A 21,502-nucleotide genomic window follows, 5' to 3' on the forward strand; every position below is an offset into this window, starting at 1 on the left:
AAAAATTCTGAGAAAGAGTCCATAGACTTCCCTAGAATAACAAAGGGATCTACAATATAAAAAAGGTTAAGAATCCCCCTTTTATTCTCCAGGGCAGTGAGGGTTAAGTGACTTGCCCAGGGTCACATAGCTAATAGGTGTCAAGTGTCTGAGGTCGGATTTGAACCCAGGTCCTCCTGAATCCAGGGCCAGTGCTTTATCTACTGTAACACCTAGCTGCCTCAAGAATCCTTTTTCTAGTCTAACCCCCTCATTTTACAGATGAAGAAAATTACCTTCAGGGAAGTTAAGTGATTTCCCAAGGTCATCCAGATTATAATCAGTAGAGGTGAGTTTTGAACTCAGATCCTCTAACTCCAGATCCAGTGTTTTTTCACTGAATCACTATTTCACACTGTAGGACATAAACTAAGTACCTTATTCATACTTAAAATATCTCATAGCCTAAGAGAGGAAAATCCTACTCTCATCTTTCCATATTTAATTTAAAAAGTATTGAACACCCACAATGTATAAGGTATTGCAGAATCTAATTTCTGCTTGTGGTATATAAAATAATTCTGTAGGTGTGGAACAGGGCAAATGCCTCAAATTTTTTTTTTAAAGAGGTCTTAAATGCCCTTTATTTAAAGTTTTGAGTTCCAAATTTTATCCCTCCTTTCCTCCCTCTCCTTCCCCCTGCTTTTGATGGTAAGCAATCAGATATAGGTTATACATGTGCAGTTATGTAAAACATTGGTGTATTAGTAATTTTGTACAAGAAAACTTGAATAAAAGGGAAAACATGAAAGAAAGTGAAAAATAGCATGCTTCAGTCTGTATTTAATCAATATCAGTTATTTATTTGGAGGTGGATGGTATGCTTCATCATTAGTCCTTTGGGATTGTCTTGGATCATTGTATTGCTGAGAATAGTTAAGTCATTCACAGTTCTTCATCAAAAAATATTGCTATCACTGTGCACAGAGTTCTCTTGGTTCTGCTTGCTTCACTATATGTCACTTCAATACAAGTCTTTCCAGGCTTTTCTGAAATCATCCTGCTTGTCATTTCTTATAACACAACAATATTCCATCACAATTATATACCACAGCTTTAGCCATTCCCCAAGATGGACAATCCTTTGATTTCCAATTCTTAGCCACTACAAAAAGGGCTCAAATGCCTGATTTTTCAGAAAAAGGGAAGAGAACAAAGTCTGAAAACTTGGCCAGTGAACTTTGATTCTTGGGAAATTCCTAGAACAGATTATTAAAAAGAGGGTGAGTGAATATCTAGGAAAGGAAGTAATGATTATAGAGAGCCCGTGTAGCTTCATCAAGAACAGGTTTTGGGCAGCTAGGTGGCGCAGTAGATAAAGCACTGGCCCTGGATTCAGGAGGACCTGAGTTCAAATTTGGCCTCAGACACTTGACACTTACTAGCTGCGTGACCCTGGACAAGTCACTTAACCCCAACTGCCTCACCAAAAAACAAAACAAAACAGGTTTTGCCAGAGTAATTTTCTTTTTAAAATTTGTTACCAAATTAGCAGATAAAGAGGATACTATAGATACAATTACCTAGGTCTTAGCAAAGTGTTTGATTAAAATATCTAATACTGTCCTTTTGGAAAATATAGAGAAATGCAAACTGGATTTAGAACTGGCTGAATGGGGGCAGCTAGGTGGTGCAGTGGATAAAGCACCAGCCCTGGATTTAGGAGGACCTGAATTCAAATATGACATCAGACACTTAATACTTTCTAGCTATGTGACCCTGGGCAAGTCACTTAACCCTCATTGCTGCACCTCCCCCCCAAATACAAAAAAACTGGTTGAATAGCAGGACTCAAAGACTAATCAGTGTTTGCTTGGCAGGAAGTCTCCAGTGGAATATTTTAGGAATCCGAGATTGGTCCTGTGATCTTTAACATTTTTTCCCAGTGACATACCAGTCAGACAACTACTCTATGGACTTGAAAATATAACAGAATTCATCTGGAGGAACCAAAGGTCAGGAATCTCAAATGAAATAATGAAAAAAGTGGGAAGGAAAGGTGCTTCATAGAACCAGGTCTCAGACCATTCTATAAAGCATCAGTGATCACAACTCTTTGGTAGCGGTTGAAAAACAGAAAAGTTAATCGTTGGAACAGATCAGATACACAAGACCCACAAATAATCAAACCTTGTAACATAATGTTTGATGAACTCAGGGACTCTACTGGGGTAAAGACTTATTCCCTATTCAACAAAAAATGCCAGGAAGGCTGGACCAATCTCATAAATATGAATGGGATGAAAAACCCATAAAATGGAAGAGGAAAGGAGAAGGAATTAGAAACCAGAATCTGATAATGTTATTTATAAGAAACATATTTGAAATAGAAAATACACATAGATTTAAAATAAAGGGCTGGAGGAGAATCTATTATGCCTCAGCAGAAGTAAAAAAAGGCAGAGGTGGCAATCATAATCTCATAAAAAGGAAAAGCAAAAATATACCTAATTAAAAGAAAAACAGGGAAACTTCATTTTGCTAAAAGATACATAGGCAATTAATATTAGTGTTGTTTGTTGTTGTTTAGTCGAATAGTTGTGTCCAACTCTTTGTGACTCCATTTGGGTTTTTCTTGGCGTAGATAATGGAATGCTTTCCTGTTTTCTTCTCCAGCTATTTTACAGATGAGGAAACTGAAACAAACAGGGTTAAGTGACTTGCCCAGGGTGACACAGTTAGTAGGGGACTGAGGCCAGATTTAAATTCAGATCCTTCTGACTCCAGGGCAGGTATGCCACTAGCTGCCCCATGTACTGAACATAAATATGTATGTTTTCATGTATATATGCATGCATGTATATAGCATATATAAATTATTAAAGAAAAAATAAAATCAGTTAGTGGGAAGAAATAGACAGTAAAACTATATTAGTAGGGGATTTCACTTTACACCTCTCAGAACTAGATAAATCTAACCACAAATAAAAAGAAAGAAGTTAAATAGAATTTTAGAAAAGTTAGATTTGATAAACCTCTAGAAAATATTGAATGGAATAAAAGGAATATAATAAAATACCTATTCTCAGCTGTGTATGGCACCTTTACAAAAATTGACCATGTATTAGGACATAAAAGCAGAAATGTCAAATGCATCTTTTTCTGACCATAGTGCAACAAAATTAATTCAATAAAGGGCCTTTGAAGTATAAGTTAAAAGTTAATTGGAAACTAAATAGTCATATCCTAAAAAAAGAATGGTTGGATCAAAGAGCAGATCATGGAAATAATCAGTTTCATTAAAGATGATGACAATGAAACAACATATCAAATTTTGTGGGATACAGCCAAAGCAGTACTGAAGGGAAAATTTATATCTCTAAACTTTTTCATCAATAAAAGAGAAAAGGAACAGATCAAAAAATTAGTTATGAAACTAAAATAACTAGAAAAACAAACTTAAAATGCTCAATTAAACAGAATAAAGACCTTGAAAAATCAAAGGAGAGATCAACAAAATTGAGAATTTTTAAAAAACATTACTCTGGTAAGTAAAATTAGGAGCTTGTTTTTTTTTTTAATTAAAAACCAAAATAGATTAGCCATCATCAACTAATTTTATTTTTGTTTTGTTGTGGGGTTTTTTTGTTTGTTTTGGTGAGGCAGTTGGGGTTAAGTGACTTGTCCAGGGTCAAACAGCTAGTAAGTGTCAAGTGTCTGAGGCCGGATTTGAACTCAGGTCCTCCTGAATCCAGGGCCAGTGCTTTTATCCACTATGCCACCTAGCTGTCCCCAACTAATTTGATTTTTTAAAAAGGAAACCAAATTGCCACTATTAAATGAAAAAGGGCAGTTCACAACCAATGAAGAGGAAGTAAAAGCAAATATTAGGAGCTGTCTTTCCTAACTATGTCAGTAAAACTGGCAATTTAAATGACGTGGAAGAATGTTTACAAAAATAGAAATTATCTAGATGAACAGAAGAGGAAATAGAATATTTAAATAACCCTATATTAGAAAAATAAATTGAATAATCCATAAATGAGCTCTTTAAGGAAAAAAGAAACACCAGGACTAGATGGATTTATAAGTGAATTGTACTAAACATTTAAAGAATAATTAATTCTAATACTACATAAATGGCTTGAAAAACTGGGTAAAAAAGGAATCCCACCAAATTCCTTTTATAGCACAAATATGATCTTGATATTTTCCCTAATGAATATATGGTAAATAAAATACTAGCAAGAAGATTTTAGCAGTATATCACAAAGACCACATGCTATGACCAGATTGGATTTATACAAGAAATGTAGGATTGTTTCAGTAGTAGAAAATGAAACAAAACTATTATGCTTTGCAGATAACATGATGGTTTACATAGAGAATCAACTAAAAAACGAATTGAAACAATTTCAGCAAAGTTGCAGGATATAAACAAACCAACAGCAACAGAAAACTGATTAATGCTTTCTACTTTTTTGTCTGAGAGGTGATGAACTAGGGTTGCAGAATGAAACATACATTTTAAGACATGGTTAATATTTATATGTATGCTATGTAACTATGTTTTTTTGTTATAAGGGAGGTCTTTTATTCTTTTTGAGGGGGAGAGTTTTAAAGAAGACTGGGGAGTTAGGGAACTTGGTAAAGTGATACTAAAATAAAGAAAGATGGCAATGAATCATTATACGATAAATGAGAACACAAGGAAGCTCTGAAGGGGACAGATATAGTTAGTGTTGAAACTACTATGTTAAATTGAAATATACAAAAAACTCTAAAGCTATGGCTAATGGAGATTTTTGGTTTTATACATAGCCTTATTTTTCTGTCCTCCTTTATATATAGAAATATTCATGTTTGTCATATTTGTAGTAATAAAAAGGAAAGAAATGTTTAAAATATCCTAGCTATCTAGTTCATAGTGTTAAATCTCATAAGATGAAATTCAAGCAAGATAAACATAAACTCTAACAATTTAGATTAAATATGACTTATAAATACAAGATGGGGGAGAAGCCCTGGTTAGGTAACAATTATCTAAAAAAAGATCTGGAGGACTGTAAACTCAATATTAGTCAGGTGTGTGATGTGGTAGCCAATAAAAGCCCTTGGGCTACATTATGAGAAACGTAGTTTCCATGAAATAAGTGTTTATTCCAAGAGCACTAGCTCTGGAGTCAGAGGATCTTGAGTGATGCTTGCCTTTGATACTTTTTTATATGACCGTGGGCAAGTCACTTAAACTCCCTGGACCTAAATTTTCTCATCTGGCAAATGAAGTGTTTGGACTAGGAAGCCTTTGAGGCCCCTTCCAGCTCTAGATCTTTTGATCCTTCCCTGGTCAGATCACATCTGGAGTATTGAATTCATTTTGGGGCAGTACAGTTGGGGAAAAAAATTGGTAAAATGGAGATTATCCAAAGGAGGCAGCCAAGATAGTGAAGGGACTTGAGTCTGCATCATTTGAGAAAAACTGAAGAAATGTGGGCTTTTATACTGCAGATGAAAAGAATTGGGGGTACATGATTATTTTAAAGCATCTGAAGGTCATGTCAGAGATGGGTTAGACTCATACTATTTGGTCCCAGAGAACAAAAAAATGAGTAATGAGTGGAAGATACAAAGAGGTGAATTTAGGCTTGATGTCAGGAAAAACTTCCTCCTAATTAAAGCTGTACAAAAGTGGAATGGTTGTCTAAGGAGGTAGTGGGTTCCTTCTTTAAACACAGAGGTTGTATTATGTCTTCCCAAGCACATTATAGTAGGGATTCTTTTGATTTATGGGTTGGACTAGATGGCCACTGAGGTGCCTTCCAACCCTGAAATTCTGTGGTTCTGTGATTTCCCTTATTTGGTTTCCATAGCACCACGGAAAGCATCACTTTCCATGCTGTGTCCTAAGCCCTGAAGTATTCTTTCTAATCTTTATTCTTTCTAATCTTGTCCTTTCATCTACTACTTCTAACCTAACCCTTGCCTAACTTATGGTTAAATCACCAGTAGCTTTTTCTTTTTACTTCTTTATCATACATGAACTATATCCAGTCAGCGTTGATTACCAAACATATCAACCAATCATATTACATTCCCGAGACCTCATTAATGGTAACCAGTGACCAATGAATCAAGTAAAAATTCCTGAATATTTGAACTTCATAGTGTTACCAAATTCCCTTTCCCAACTGCCCACATCCATGAGTACATCCTTTCTTATATCCAACACTTGCTAAGGACACACCTGCTTTTCATCCTTGTTTACTCTTATCATCTCTTTTTCTTCAAATCCTTAAGCTATGGCAGACCAACCTACCTACTCAAAATCTACCTCTAGTAAATCTATCACAAGGTAGCTAATCCTGGATCCATCTGCTACTTTGTATGTTCTCATATCACCTAGACTTCAATGCGTTTGTTATGCTTCCTATTCTATATCTTGTCCTATTCAGTTTAAATACATGGATTGAATTTTTTTCTATATTTTTATCATAGGATTGAGTTCCTTGTGAGCCTATTTCCCTATCTGTAAAATGGATGATAGCTATTGTACTAACCTCATACGATTGTTGTATCATATGAGACATATATATATATATCACTTTTCAAATCCAAAATGTGATATAAATGGCACTTGTCACTAGTATAGGGTATTCCTTAAGCCTTTTTTTGCTTTTTCAAATGAAGTCTCTATGAATCATGTTAAGATAACAAGTCAGGAAGAAATGTCTAAAATAGGCGGATTGGGGCAGCTAGGTGGCGCAGTAGATAGAGCACCGGCCCTGGATTCAGGAGTACCTGAGTTCAAATGCGGCCCCAGACACTTGACACTAGCTGTGTGACCCTGGGCAAGTCACAACCCCAATTGCCTCACTAAAAAATAAAATAAAATAAAATAAAATAGGCGGATCCTTCACTTCTCTTCTTCTTATCTATTTTCTCAATTAGCATAGGATTCTCACTCTGCAAAAGAAGAATATGGCTTTGGCTTGAGACCAGTACCTATGACTCTACATAAATGGTATCAGTTGTTTCTGATTGAGAAGATAGTGCCATACCATTTCCTAGAGGGTATATTTTATACTAGAACTTCCCCCAAAAATTCAGTCAGTGATGCCAGGATCCAGTTAACTTACTGGAAGTTAAATTTGGCAGCTTATTAAATTATCTCCTACAAATCCTGTAACTGAATCCTTTTCTACAAAAATGAAAGATGATTTCTTAATTTACATTTTTTTCTTTTGTTTGAGAAATTGAGAGTAAAGACATGTACACGCACACACACACACACATTTTGGATCTAGTCTCTGAAAGCAATGTAGAAAGCTGCTAAAGACCTTTGAACTGAAATTGCTTTCCAAAATTACCATTGATCTTTTTTTTTTTTTTTTGCGGGGCAATTGGGGTTAAGTGACTTGCCCAGGGTCACACAGCTAGTAAGTGTTAAGTGTCTGAGGTCGGATTTGAACTCAGGTACTCCTGAATTCAGGGCCGGTGCTCTATCCACTGCGCCATCTACCTGCCCCACCATTGATCTTTTTAAAAAATAAAAGTATTTTATTATTTTCCAGTTACATATAGCGATAGTTTTCAACATTTGTTTAAATAAGATTTCAAATTTCAAATTTTTCTCCCTCCCTCCTCCCCTCCCCTAGACAGCAGGTAATCTGATATAGGTGTGTGTGTGTGTGTGTGTGTATATATATATATATATATATATACACATATACACATATACACACATATATGTACATACATATATATATAATAACATTAAACATATTTCTGCATTAGTCTGCATTAGAATCAGAGCAAAAAGGAAAAACCTCAAAAAAAAACAGCACCAAAACCAAAAGAAATAGTATGGTCCAATCAGCATCCATATTCCACAGTTCCTTTTTTTTTCTTTTTCTGGATTTGGAGAGCCTTTTCCATCATGAGTCCTTTGGAACTTTCTTGTACTGTTGGATTGGTGAGCAGAATCTAGTCTATCACAGTTGATCAACACATAATGGCGATGATACTGTGTATAATGTTCTTCTGGTTCTGCTCATCTCACTCATCATCAGTTCATGCAAGTCCTGCTGCTCATCATTTCTTACAGCACAATAGTATTCCATTATATTCATATACCACAACTTGTTCAGCCATTCCCCAGTTGATGGGCATCCCCTCAATTTCCAATTCCTTGCCAGCACAAAAAGAGCAGGTATAAATATTTTTGTACATGTGGGTCCTTTTACCATTGATCTTTTAATTGCCAAATCTGATGGTCTTTTCCTAGTTCCCATCCTCCTTGGCTTCTCAGATGTATTTGACACTGATAATCACCCTCTCCTCTGGGATTTTGTGATATTGTATTCAATCTTCTACCAGTTTGACCATTATCTGACCATTCTATCTCAGTCTCCTTTTCTGGCTTATCTTCCATATGTTGACCCCTGTCTATGTTCCTCAAGGCTCTGTTCTGGGGCCTCTTCTCTCTCTACATTCTCTTAATTACTTCATCAGCTCCATGCATTTAATTTTCAACTCTATGCAGATGGCTCAAATCTAAATATCCAGCTCTAGTTTCTCCCTTAAATTTCAGTCTCACATCACCAGCCTCCTGTTGAATGTTTCAAACTGGATATCCTGGAGACATCTCAAACACAATGTGTCCAAAGTAGAACTTTATATCCATCTCTCACAACATCCACCCCCACTTCAGCTAGTTTCTCAAGATTGTAATTTTGGCATTATCTTTGACTCACTCACACTCAAGCCACATTATCCATTCAGTTGCCCCATCTTAGTGTTTATATGTCCCCAGCATCTCTCTCATTCAACTCCTTCTTAATACTCTCACAACCTCAATTTTAGTTGAGGCCTTCGTCACCTCTTGCCTCAATTGCAATAGCCTTCTAATTGGTCTCCCTGCCTCAAGTCTCTCCTTCAGTCTTTCTTCCACAGTTTTCAAAGTAATTCTTCTTTTTTTTGGGGGGGGGGGGTTGCAGGGCAATGGGGGTTAAGTGACTTGCCCAGGGTCACACAGCTAGTAAGTGTCAAGTGTCTGAGGCCGGATTTGAACTCAGGCACTCCTGAATTCAGGGCTGCTGCTCTATCCACTGTGCCACCTAGCTGCCCCCCAAAGTAATTCTTCTTAATCTAAGATCTGATCATGTTACTTCCTACTCAGTAAAATATAAAGTCTTTTATTTTAGTTTGGATGATGCAGGGGCAAAGCTGATGGAGAACTGGCCTCAGAACTAGGAAGACCTGGGTTAAATCTCTCTTCTAACACATAGTGATTGGTTTTGGGACCCTGAGTCAACTCACTTAATCTCTCAGTGTTCTAGGTAACTTTCTAAGAATGAAAGTTGCAGAGAAAGTGCTAGATAACCTGCATTATATCATAGGAACTTCCTTTGATATGGAACCTTGTCTGCTTGCTTAGTTTGGGTGTGCCTTATGTGATTCACCTGTCACTACAGCAAAGCGGAGTAACATTTCTTTCCTATTCCTTTCCAGTATTTCATCTGACTGGGCTGCCATAGCTCAGGAGTCTTATTATCAATCCCAAATTTGGTAATAAAGTTGAGAGGGAGGATGGTTTGGTGGATGGAGAGTTGACTCAGAGTGTTCACACTGTCTTAAAGAAAAGAAGCCAGAAGTAAAGTCATTAAGGCAGTGACCATATATTTATTAGTAAGAAAAAAACAGCCAATAGAACTGCATCTTATTGGAAGAGGAGGGGATATAATTGGCTAGCTTTATTGTAAAAACAATTTCTCTCTGTAGTAACTACCTGATAATTTTGAAACAAACTCATTACACTTGGAATTTTAAAGAGTATATTTTGTTGCTCAACATGTCCCAGAGCCAAAGTGCTGATTTTCTCTGGGTACTACTGCTGTGAAATTCTCTGCTCCTCTGTTCTGGATTTTGGCTGGACTTTCCCTCTTTGAGCTTCCAAGGGACTCTGGGCCTTGACCATCTCTGCTTGTGAGCTTTCTTTTTCTTTTTCTTTTTTTTTCAGAATAAAGTAGGGAAAGAGAAAAACCAGAAATTAAATTTGAGAGCAATAAATACAAACAAAATGAGCGGCTTAAGTTCAGTTTTTCAGTTAACATAGCTTGACTTGCATCTTATTTGGGCCATACAATGGCAAGCTGGATATTTTCTGCAAGTGTCCTTGAGACCTGAAAATCAGTGCTCTATCCTATATTTTTCTTTTTATTACAGATGAACAGGAGGCATTGAATTCAATCATGAAAGATCTGGTGGCTCTCCAGATGGGCCGACGTCACAGGCTGCCTGGCTTTGAGACCATGAAGAGCAAAGATACTGGCCACCCAAATAGACAGGTAAGTGTGGCCCCAGCAGGATTTGATGACCCCCCTCCTTTGAGGTGGGAAATGTGTAGTGAAGACAAGAGCTTCTCTTTACTTTGATACTCTTGAGTAGAGTATTAACCATTCCCTTCCAACCCCTTATCCCCAGCCTGTTAAATGGTAAGGGATAATGTCTATCAGAAAAGGTAAAGTGTCTAAGACCTTTGAACTTTAAACCTTTGGGGCTCCCAATCATGAACTCTAAGCATTGTGTTTCTAATTCCCACAGCATCTTTCTTGTTCATCTGTAAAGAGTTAATGTAAAGAATGGATGAAACAAAAATGACTACATCTGACTTTCCATTTTGTTTTGTGGGTTAACTGGCAAATTGTTTTTTCTAGATTGGCTTTCTTTCTGAATCAGAATGTATTCAGTCAAATTAGTTTATTTAAAATTTAATAACGACACATGTAAAACTTGGGAAGGTTTCTGCCTAAACATATATTCCAAAAGCTAATTATATATGTATATATATATACATATATATTCATTATCCTTACCATTTTTTTCCTTCCCAATATTAGGATAATTGGGAGTTGACTTCTTTAGAAATAGCTCCTATTTTTTCAGAAACATTTAAACCCAAGTGATGATTAAAACCCCATGCTCACCTCCAGTGTCTTCTGGCTATTATTGAGATACTTTCTACCATAGAAAAGGAGTAAGAAGGGGGATTTCTTTCCCTATGGGGCAGGTCAGATGTATGCCAAATAAACACCTATTCATTCAACAAATACGCGAGTTCATTGAATGTTGGACAATGATTTAATTCACTTTAGATGATTCCCTCAGATCTTTTCAGGGGTGCTTTGGCTCCTGGGTTGGGTAGGCACAGGGCTATAGATCATCTTTTCTCAAGGACTGTTTAATATAATGTCTCCACAGTATTTTCTAGCTTTAGGAATGTTAGGTGTGCAGAATCCCATTAGTCCAGTTAAGTATATAACTTGATAGAGGTGATTAGTTACAGTGTGATTGTATTTTCTTTATTACTTTTGAGCTTCTTTGGAACTGGGACTCACTTTTGTACTTTTTCTAAATCGTCCATAGTCATAGTCCTCTCTATTGTTTAATTGTTTGGTAATCTCGCATTTTATGACTGGCAGGTGTTCAAAGTACCATTTGGAAGGAACATTTTGCCAGAATAAGGTCCCACTTCCAGACTTGTGCTTGATGACCTCACTCCTCCTTTTCTGATGTCAAATGTTTGGTGTGATGCTATCTAGATACTCTACTTCTAAACAGATGCACTTAAATGGGAAGCAGCTACTTAATGAAAAATAAAAGCTTTCCTGAATTCGGAGGGCTAGAGTTACTTTAGAATTTGGGTGTTAAGAAAGCCTGAGTGCCCCCAGGGAGGAAGAAGGACACATTTTAAGAAATGCATGTGATTATAGCTAAGAAATCATTATGAGACAAGCCCTGATCTTGCTTTACTAGGTCAGAGAGACCTGCTAGGTTGTTTTTTTCTTCTTCTTCAAGCTGGGTGAAGTCATTGGTTGTTTTTTCAGCTGTTTGTGAAGCCAGAAGGTCAGTAAAAGACAGACTGATCCTGGTGATTCCTGATGAAAAGACATAATTGGGAAAAACCCTACTACATGGTCTTAGCTGAGAGGCACCACAGTTTATCTATATTACACTTTGTCTTTCATTTAGTTTACTTCATTTTATGGAAGATACAATTACATTAACAATAGGGTTTTTTGTTTTTATTTTGGTTTTTGTTTTTGAAGAAAAAACATAACAGCAGCAGCTCAGCCCTCATGAACAGCCCCACAATAACAAGTCCATGTGCAGGGGCCAGTGAAGAAAAGAAAATATCGGTAAGAAACCATATTATACTTTAAACTGAATTGAATTTTCACAAAGTATTTGTGATATTAAAGTTGGAGGAGTGATGAATTGATTTCCTCAGTTGAGTACCTTTTAAGGGAGATGAAATTAGATTACTTACTTCCTGTTTTTGTAGATAACACATCTCACTCTGATGTTATTCAGTTATGTTGTTGAGTCGTTTTCAGTCATGTCCAACTCTTTATGACCCCATTTGAGGTTTTCTTGGCAGAGAAATTGGAGTGGTTTGCCATTTTCTTCTCTAGTTCATTTTATAGATGAGGAACTGAGGCAGACAGGGTTAAGTGACTTGCCCAGGTTCACATAGCTGGTAAGTGTCTGAAGCCAGATTTGAACTCAGTTCTTCCTGATTTGAGGCCTGGTGCTTCATCTACTGTGCCACCTAGCTTCCCTATTCAGTTATACAATCTCTAAAATTGTTCCTGAATTTAAAGAAGCTATTTAGCTGGTGGAGGGAAACTAGAAATTTTTAAAGGGAGGTATATTTATTTTGTACATTTAATCTATTTTCTCCTTCACAAAGTCAGATTCCAGTGCCTCCTTGTGATGTGGAGGTGACTTTAAGTTCTCCAAATTATAGCAGTGGAAGACAAGCTCTGGAAGGTTCTATCATGTTGGACAGGTTGCTAGTGTAGTTCCTGCAACAAATGGAATCTGCTTTCCTAGAACCAGCCTAGTTAATTATGAAGCAGCCTGTCATCAGTAGGCTTAGTTTCTTGGTATGAATTCCTTGGCTACAGTAACCCATCAAACAAAAAAAATATATACAGAGTTACCTTTAGTTAAAAAAAAATTACAAAATGGCCCTTCCATTTCTCAATTGACAATACCAAAGTATCAGAAAAGGGGGCAGAACCCCCAGGATAGGAGTTTTCTGCAAGTCCATGTTCCTGTTTAGAGGGAGGAAAAGAGGAATCTAAGGAACATGGGGCCCAACTGCACTAATAAGCAATCATCAAGCACTCAGATTCATGGCACATTTTCACCAAGCTTAACTCAACATTGATGTGACAGTGGATAAAGTTTATTAACTGAATAATGATCTAAAGTTGAAAGTTTAGTATGCTCTTTGAGTACTGAATCCATATTTATGTATGTATATATGTGAATATATATAATTTCTTTGGAACATGCTATTAAATAAAATGAACATTTTCTTATCCAAAATAGAATATAAAAAGAGGGTATAATACATGAAATGGCAAATATCTATGAATTATGCTTGCTTTACCTTTTATTTACATAATAAATTCAATATGTGACTTTCAAAAGGGGAGGCAGAAGATACCAAGAGTTACACAGTTTTTAGACAGTTTACAAACTTTAACTTAGCTGTTAGTGTAATAAATGTGAAATCATTGTCCAGTAACCAAATGAGTAGGCCTCCTACTGGAAGAAATGATGTCAATCTCAACATTCTTTCTATAAATGAAACCAGCTAAATGGTGTAGCTAAATGAATTGATGAATCACAGATTCTCTTTGGAGAGGGAAATAAGAGAATTGGTAAAGTGGATTTAATCATAGTCCTATGGGCAATAAGAAATATCATTTCATTGATATATTGATCATATATTGCATTGATCATAAGCGCTTGCAAAAAGACTACTATGAAAATTATTGTTATGTCATCTGTTACATATGATGTAGTAGTAAAAAAATTCTACTAAGATCACTATACGATCTTCCATATTAAATTATCCTGTATTTTGAGTTGGTGACTTCAGTATAAAGGTAGAAAAACAGGTGAGAATAGCAAGAAATGGGGCAGCTAGGTGGTGCAGTGGATAGTGCACTGGCCCTGGAGTCAGGAGTACCTGAGTTCAAATCCAGCCTCAGACACTTGACACTTAGTAGCTGTGTGACCCTGGGCAAGTTACCCCAATTGCCTCACAAAACAACAACAACAAAAAAGAATAGCAAGAAATACTTTGCAAAATGTGGATTAGCAAAACATAGGGAGAGAGGCCAAAGATCTGTACTATTCAATAACTACTTTATTCAAGAAAAAGAATTGGTAGGTATTTGATATAGGGAACACCGAATAACTTCACAAAAAGTGAAACAGATTATATTTATCAGACAAGAAATGACTTGTTAGGGAGGCTAGGTGGTGCAGTAGATAGAGCACCAGCCCTGGATTCAGGAGTACCTGAGTTCAAATCTGGCCTCAGACACTTGACACTTACTAGCTGTGTGACCCTGGGCAAGTCACTTAACCCCAAATGCCTCACTAAAAAAAAGAAAAAAAATATTAATAAAAAGAAATGACTTGTTGCAATTAAAACAGAAAATTATCTTAATAAGGTGGGCCAAAAATCACAAAAGAGTCTGATGTTTTAATAACTTTTAGAAAATTCTTTTTTCTTTATTATATATGTATGAGTATATATATTTCATATATATACTGTATATGATACTGTGGCATTGTAATTTAACAGCAAAAAGTAAAGGAGTTATGAAATAGTGAAACCCTTTCATGACTTTTGGCCCATCCTGTATAAATCAACTGCCATGCCAAGGAACCAAAAGAACCTACAAAGCATCTTAGTCAACTGACCCTTGACTTGGTTGAAAAAAATGCCATGTGGAGAGTGATGGCAGTCAGACACCACTTCAATTTGGTCTGTCATTTGTTTGTACAACTTTATGGGGGGCAGCTAGATGGCGCAGTGGATAGAGCACTGGCCTTGGAGTCAGGAGTACCTGAGTTCAAATCCGGCCTCAGACACTTAACATTTACTAGCTGTGTGACCCTGGGCAAGTCACTTAACTCCAATTGCCTCACTAAAAAACAAACAAACAACTTTATGGAGAAGGATAATGGAAGATTGAGCATAAAACAGAGAAGCAGTAGAAGATTAAAAATTTTTTTTTTAAAGCTTAGAGGCCCAATTAAGCAAAGACATCCCATGGACATTTACGATTTTTAAAAGGAGGGGGGAGACAAACCAAAAAAAAGAATAGAAAAGGTCTTCAAAGATTTTTATAACAAACTTTTCACCATCAAAGACAGAAGAATCATCACAGTTGGCTTTAACATCATAGTGCTAGATATGCTTATAGAGGAGGTAGAAATGCACTGAAGAGAACAAAGATGGGGAAAAGCAGCTAGACAAGGCCAAAATGCACATGAGGAGATCTTAGCGTCCCTCATTTTCTTTTCTTTAAAGCACCATCTTCTGCATGAATCTTTTTCTGATCTCACCCAAACTGCTGTAGGGCTCCCCCTCCCAAATTACCATATGTTTAACTACTTTTTTACAAATATAGGTGTATATTTATTTACTTGGTATTTATACCACATGTATTTAAATATGAGCTTGTTGTCTCCCACATTAGAATGTTAGCTTATGGACAGGGATTATTTCACTCTTTGTGCTTATATCCTCCTTAACACAGTGCTTAGAATGTAAGATCTTAAAAGATACTTGTTGATTAATTGATAAATCTTTGTTGTAGGTGATAAAATTGTGAGGGCATTGAAGGATGGATTCCCAAAGGAGGGAAAGATACTGAAAGTGTGGGGGGAAATGTGAAGTTTTATTGGGGGGGAGAGCAACCAAGAAAATACCATGAATTACTGAGCTATGTTATTACTTTCCTCTCTATTATATTTTTTGCAGGAAGATTTTATATTTGATCTCAGAGGTGTTAGGGAACAACTTCAACTTTATTGAGTAGAGAGAGGTGACATGGTCAGACCTGTGCTTTAGGAAGACCACTCTGACAGCTGAGTAGAGGATAGACTGGAGTGGGAAAAGACTTGTCAGCAAGATCAACCAGCAGGCATTGATGAGAAGGAAAAGTCCAGATATAAGGTGATGACAGCATGTACCAGGCTCATAGTAGTGTCAGCGGACAGAAAGAGGCATATGCAAGAAACTTTACAAAGGTTAAAAAAAAAAAATGGACAGACCTTGGCAACAGATTAGATATGGGGAGTAAGAGAAAATGAAGAGTTGAGGAAGCCTGAGGGACTGGAAGGATGGTGGTGGCTTTAACAGTAATACTAGTTAGGGGGCAGCTAGGTAGCACAGTGGATAAAGCACTGACCCTGGATTCAGGAGGACCTGAGTTCACATCCAGCCTCAGACACTTGACACTTACTAGCTGTGTGACCCTGGGCAAGTCACTTAACCCCCATTGCCCTGCAAAACCAAAACGAAACAAAACCCCACAGTAATACTAGTTAGGAGGAGGGGAAGGTTTTGGAGAAAAAAATGAGTTCAGTTTTCTACATGTTGAGTTTTGTCATATCCAGTAGGCAGTTGGAGGTGCCGGACAGACAGTCAGCAAAGAGGTTAGGACTGAATAAGTTGATTTGAGAATTATTAGCATAAGGATGATGATTGAAACCATGGAATGAGACCACCAAATGAAATAATATAAGAGGAAAAGAGAAGAGGGCCCAGAATAGAGTTCTCTGGGAACCCTACTATTACATAGATGAAGATCTAGCAAAGGAGACTGAGAATGAACAGTTAGATAGGTAGGAATAAAAGGAGGAGAGAGTAGTTTCCTGAAAATCTGGAGAGAAGAAAGTATCAAGGAGAAGACAGTGATGGCTAGTGTTAGAGCCTGCAGAGAGGTCAAGGACAAGGTTTGGCAATTAAGATATCGTTAGTGGTGCCTTGTATGTAGTAATTGTTCAAATAGTTGTTGAATAATTGAATTTAATTGAATCACAGCTAGGGAAATGGAGAAATATCCAATCTCTGTAATACAGATCTCGTCCCTTTCTTGTTGAGTGATTAGACATGTTCTGATAAGGGTTTTTTCCATTTAATTGTTTAATCCATCATCCCCTACCTTAGTATATATTAACATTTATTATGTTGTTGAGTAGGACAGGGTATGAGTATCTATGAAGTCTGAGAGCTGATACAACATTCCAGGAGCCTACCTACTAAGCTCTGTAGTAATACATGTAGTAAAGAGGGCGCCTTCCCTTTTCTTTGGCTAGAGGGAGCCGCTCTGTAACTCCTGTTGCCAGCACATAGAGGAGTAAGCCAGACCAATGCCAGTCCTCACTGGAAACAACTCAGGGCTCCAGGTCTTCTCCCATTTGTTTTTTCTTTTCTTTTTCTTTTTTTTTTTTTTTTAAGTGAGGCAATTGGGGTTAAGTGACTTGCCCAGGGTCACACAGCTAGTAAGTGTTAAGTGTCTAAGGCCGGATTTGAACTCAGGTACTCCTGACTCCAGGGCCGGTCCTCTAGCTGCCCCCCATTTGGTTTTTTTTGTTTTTGTTTTTTTTGTTGTTGTTGGGGGTTTTTTTGGTCTTTTTGCAGGGCAATGGGGGTTAAGTGACTTGCCCAGGGTCACACAGCTAGTAAGTGTCAAGTGTCTGAGGCCGGATTTGAACTCAGGTCCTCCTGAATCCAGGGCCGGTGCCTTTTCCACTGCGCCACCTAGCTGCCCCCCCCCCATTTGTTTTTAATATGTAGTGGATTTACAAAGGGAGCCAAGATACCTGGAGATATTCTGGCACTGATTTTAATTCCTATAAAAACATGTGCAGGATTTTTTTTTTAAGTAATGAAAGGGTCAAACTTTCTTTGCCTACAGTAGAATGCTGTCTTATGGAACTAGTCTTGTTTAGTCTGACCTTTGAAGCTTTTAGAGATAATAACCTAACTGCTAGAAATTCCAGTAGAAGGGAAATCTATCCTTAACTCTGCCAATTTATTGCCTCTTCTTTGTTTTGGATCATACTGTATGGGTAAGGACTAACAGAGAAGAGACTGCTCTTAAGTTATTTGCCAACAGGGGACTTGCTAACTATCTTTCAAAGATTTGAAAGTAAACTTGTTCTGCTTGGCTCCAAAAGTTAAAGCCAGGAGTATTGGGTAGAAGTCATAGAAGCAGATTGAAATTTGATGTGAAGAAAAACTTATGAAAAATTAGATCTATCCAAAAGTGGAATGGGCTGCCTCATGAGGTTGTTGTTTGTCCTTCATTCTCCAAGAGAAGACTATGGCATCGGGGAAGTGATGTCATGACTTGTAATGAATTGGGTTTAAGTGAGGAAGGGCTGTGCAAAATCACCAGCCTCACTCTCTTCCAGAGCTATCTGAGTTTAGTGGCAAGAAATGTATCAGGACAAGTGAATGGCCCAGGATGCAGTAGGAGACCTTAGCTTTTTAAACTAAGGCCTTTCACAGGTCTCAGTTTGCCCGGTGCAGTAACTTGTGTATTTAATTGGCATTTCTTTCAAATAGACTAATGAGCACATATTAAAATTAAATTTTTTTTTGGTGAGGCAATTGGGGTTAAGTGACTTGCCCAGGGTCACACAGCTAGTAAGTGTCAAGTATCTGAGGCCGGATTTGAACTCAGGTCCTCCTGACTCCGGTGCTCTATCCACTGCACCACCTAGGTGCCCCTTGGTGCTCTTTTTAAAAATTTTCTTTCCCTTCTCAGAAATTTACCATTCTTGACATAAGGCCACAGAGTTCTTTGGGAGACTCAAAAATGTACAATAGAGATAGTAGGGAGATGCAGAACCAGAAAGAGTATGAGAATATATGGTGGCTCCCAAGAAGAAGAGGAGATTTAAGCTTTTTCAGATCACAAATAGTCATAAAACCTGTTTTCGATTTGGAATTTTGCAAATAAAGTGACTAAACTATCCATACCTTTTAACTCAGAGATTCAACCCAAGGAAATCATTGGTAAAAGGACCCCCATAAAATCTATGAATGGTAAACAGTGATCTACTCGGTATTTCTCAGATTTACCTCCCCCCAACTCTCATTTTCCCAACTTTATGCCGAGATTTGGGGAATTGGTATGGCATTTCTACTATAGTAGCTCGATGGCATTAGTGGAAGTTAATACTACTACTAATCATTTTCTTTTTTTCTTTCTTTTTCTTTTTCTTTTTCTTTTTTTTGTTTTTGTTTTTGTTTTTTTTAGTGAGGCAATTGGGATTAAGTGACTTGCCCAGGGTCACACAGCTAGTAAGTGTTAAGTGTCTGAGGTCGGATTTGAACTCAGGTCCTTCTGAATCCAGGGCCAGTGCTCTATCCACTGCACCACCTAGCTGCCCCGTTTCTTTTTCTTTTTAATTTTTTAGTGAGGCAATTGGGGTTAAGTGACTTGCCCAGGGTCACACAGCTAGTAAGTGTCAAGTGTCTGAGGCTGTATTTGAATTTAGGTCCTTCTGAATCCAGGGCCGGTGCTCTATCCACTGTGCCACCTAGCTGCCCCCTAACCATTTTCTTAATTGAGAAAGTCATGTTGCCCTTTTATCCTGACATTGTTCTTTGTTACTTTTTCATATGATGTATTTCTCGAAGGAACCTTACAGATAATCCAGTATAACCCCCAATCTTTTTTTCTTTTTTTTTTTTTTGGTGGGGAAATGGGTGTTAAGTGACTTGCCCAAGGTCACACAGCTAGTAAGTGTCAAGTGTCTGAGGCCGGATTTGAACTCAGGTACTCCTGACTCCAGGGCCGGTGCTCTATCCACTGCGCCACCCAGCTGCCCCATAACCCCCAATCTTGAAATAACAGATTTGGGTTAAATGACTGACCTAATGTGATATAGCTAATTGGGGTGGGGTTAAGATTTTTGAACCCAGGTCCTCTAATTCTAAATCTAGTGTGGCTTTTTTTGTTTGTTTTGGTTTGTTTTGGTTTTTGGTGAGGCAATGAGGGTTAAGCGACTTGCCCAGGGTCACAAAGCTAGTAAGTGTCAAGTGTCTGAGGCCGAATTTGAACTCAGGTCCTCCTGACTCCAGGGCCGGTTCTCTATCCGCTGCGCCACCTAACTGCCTCCTAGTGTTCTTTTTTTTTTTTAATTACATCACCTCTTTTGCTTCTTTTAAATATTTTCTCTCACCAAGGTAGTAGTGGGGTTGGATGGGCAAAGAGCCTAAATTGTTATACTGTGACCTCTCCCAGTTGCATGTTGTTTCTCCCATTAGACTGTGAGCTTCTTAACGGTGGAAACCATCTTTTAACTTTCTTTGTATCCTAAGTGCTTAGCACAGCGCCTGGCACATCATAGGTTCATAATAAATGCTTATTGACTGACTAACAATTCAGTTTAGCCATTAACACTATGCTACATGCTATGAAAAATAGAAAAGAAATGTAAGATATAATCTCAATATCTGTGAACTCTTTTGGCAAAATATGACATGTGAAGCATTTAAACAACATGCTTGCATGTGATTGTGCCAAAGTGTGTAGTAAAGATAAATAGTGTTATGGGAAATCAAATTAAGAAGGTGGAAACTCTGTGGACTGGAGTCATTGGAAAAGCTAACATGGACAAAGGTTGGACTTAAACAGTCCTTGAAGGATTGATGAAATTTATATAAATAGAAAGAAGAGGCAGTGGATTTTCTGGCTGGGAGAACCTCAAGAGCAAAGGCATAGAGAGAGAAGCTAGCAAGTGAAAGAAAGAGGTCAAAGTTCTAGGGTTTCTCTATATTTGCTGCTAGCAGTAGGCTTGATAAATCTCAGGTCAGATGAGCTTTGAGTTGCTAGACTCAATAAGCAATAAAGAATTTTAACTTTTCCATGCAAATGTAACATAGAATAATGCTCAGCTTGTGACCTTACCCAAAAATGCATTCATTCATTTTCCTTAATTATTGGAGGGGAGCCTTTTGGGAAGGATTTGAAATATGCTGATCCATTCTAGAAATGGGAGCCAAATGGAATTCAAGACCTTTTAAGTTACAGTTGTAACAGAATGAACAAAGTGACCTAGGCCTCAGGCCTCAGAGAATACACAGTCACATAGATGTCATTCAAAGTCATACCTAAAATATGGCAAATTGGAGTATTTGCCCCAGATTCCAAGGAGGAGGCAACAGCAAAAGAAGCTGGCATTTGCAGACAATAAAAATCTTCATGTCACTCAACCTGTCTCACTGAGGCAACATGGATAGCTGAGAGTGACTTCCTAACAATAACACCCCATTTTCCCATTTCACACATGGTCTCTCACTGCCGGCTTCCTTCCCTTCCAGATTTCCCAAGGTTCTCTGGCTTACTGTTTGTTGGCCTCATCAGTCTCTGCCTCTGCCTCTGCCTTTCTCACAATCTCACTTAAGAGCAATTTTCCATCAACTTTTCCATGAAGTCATCAAGCAAGAGTGGAGGTTCTGAGATTTTTCCTTTTCCTCAATTTCTCCCAGTTAAGCTCTACATACACTGGTATATGAACTAAGCTTCAGCTGACTGTTCTGCTTCACCACCTCCCTCCTTGCCTCTGCCTCACAGAGTCCTTTTCTTCATTTAGGATGGAGCTCCTTCTTCATGAAATCTTTGCTGATTCT

General features: G+C 37.6%; 1 protein-coding gene across 1 annotated transcript in view; it reads left to right on the forward strand.

Annotated features, from left to right (window-relative positions):
* The window catches only part of MAP3K3 (mitogen-activated protein kinase kinase kinase 3), a 112,968-nt gene that overhangs the window by 14,771 nt on the left and 76,695 nt on the right, over window positions 1–21,502 (forward strand). Inside the window, exons 2-3 of the mRNA XM_044001993.1 lie at window positions 10,204–10,325; window positions 12,087–12,176. Coding sequence (XP_043857928.1) covers window positions 10,204–10,325; window positions 12,087–12,176 — 212 coding nt within the window. The remainder of the gene's footprint in view (window positions 1–10,203; window positions 10,326–12,086; window positions 12,177–21,502) is intronic.

The sequence above is a fragment of the Dromiciops gliroides genome, chromosome 4 (assembly GCF_019393635.1).
Source record: "Dromiciops gliroides isolate mDroGli1 chromosome 4, mDroGli1.pri, whole genome shotgun sequence".
Taxonomy (NCBI): domain Eukaryota; kingdom Metazoa; phylum Chordata; class Mammalia; order Microbiotheria; family Microbiotheriidae; genus Dromiciops; species Dromiciops gliroides.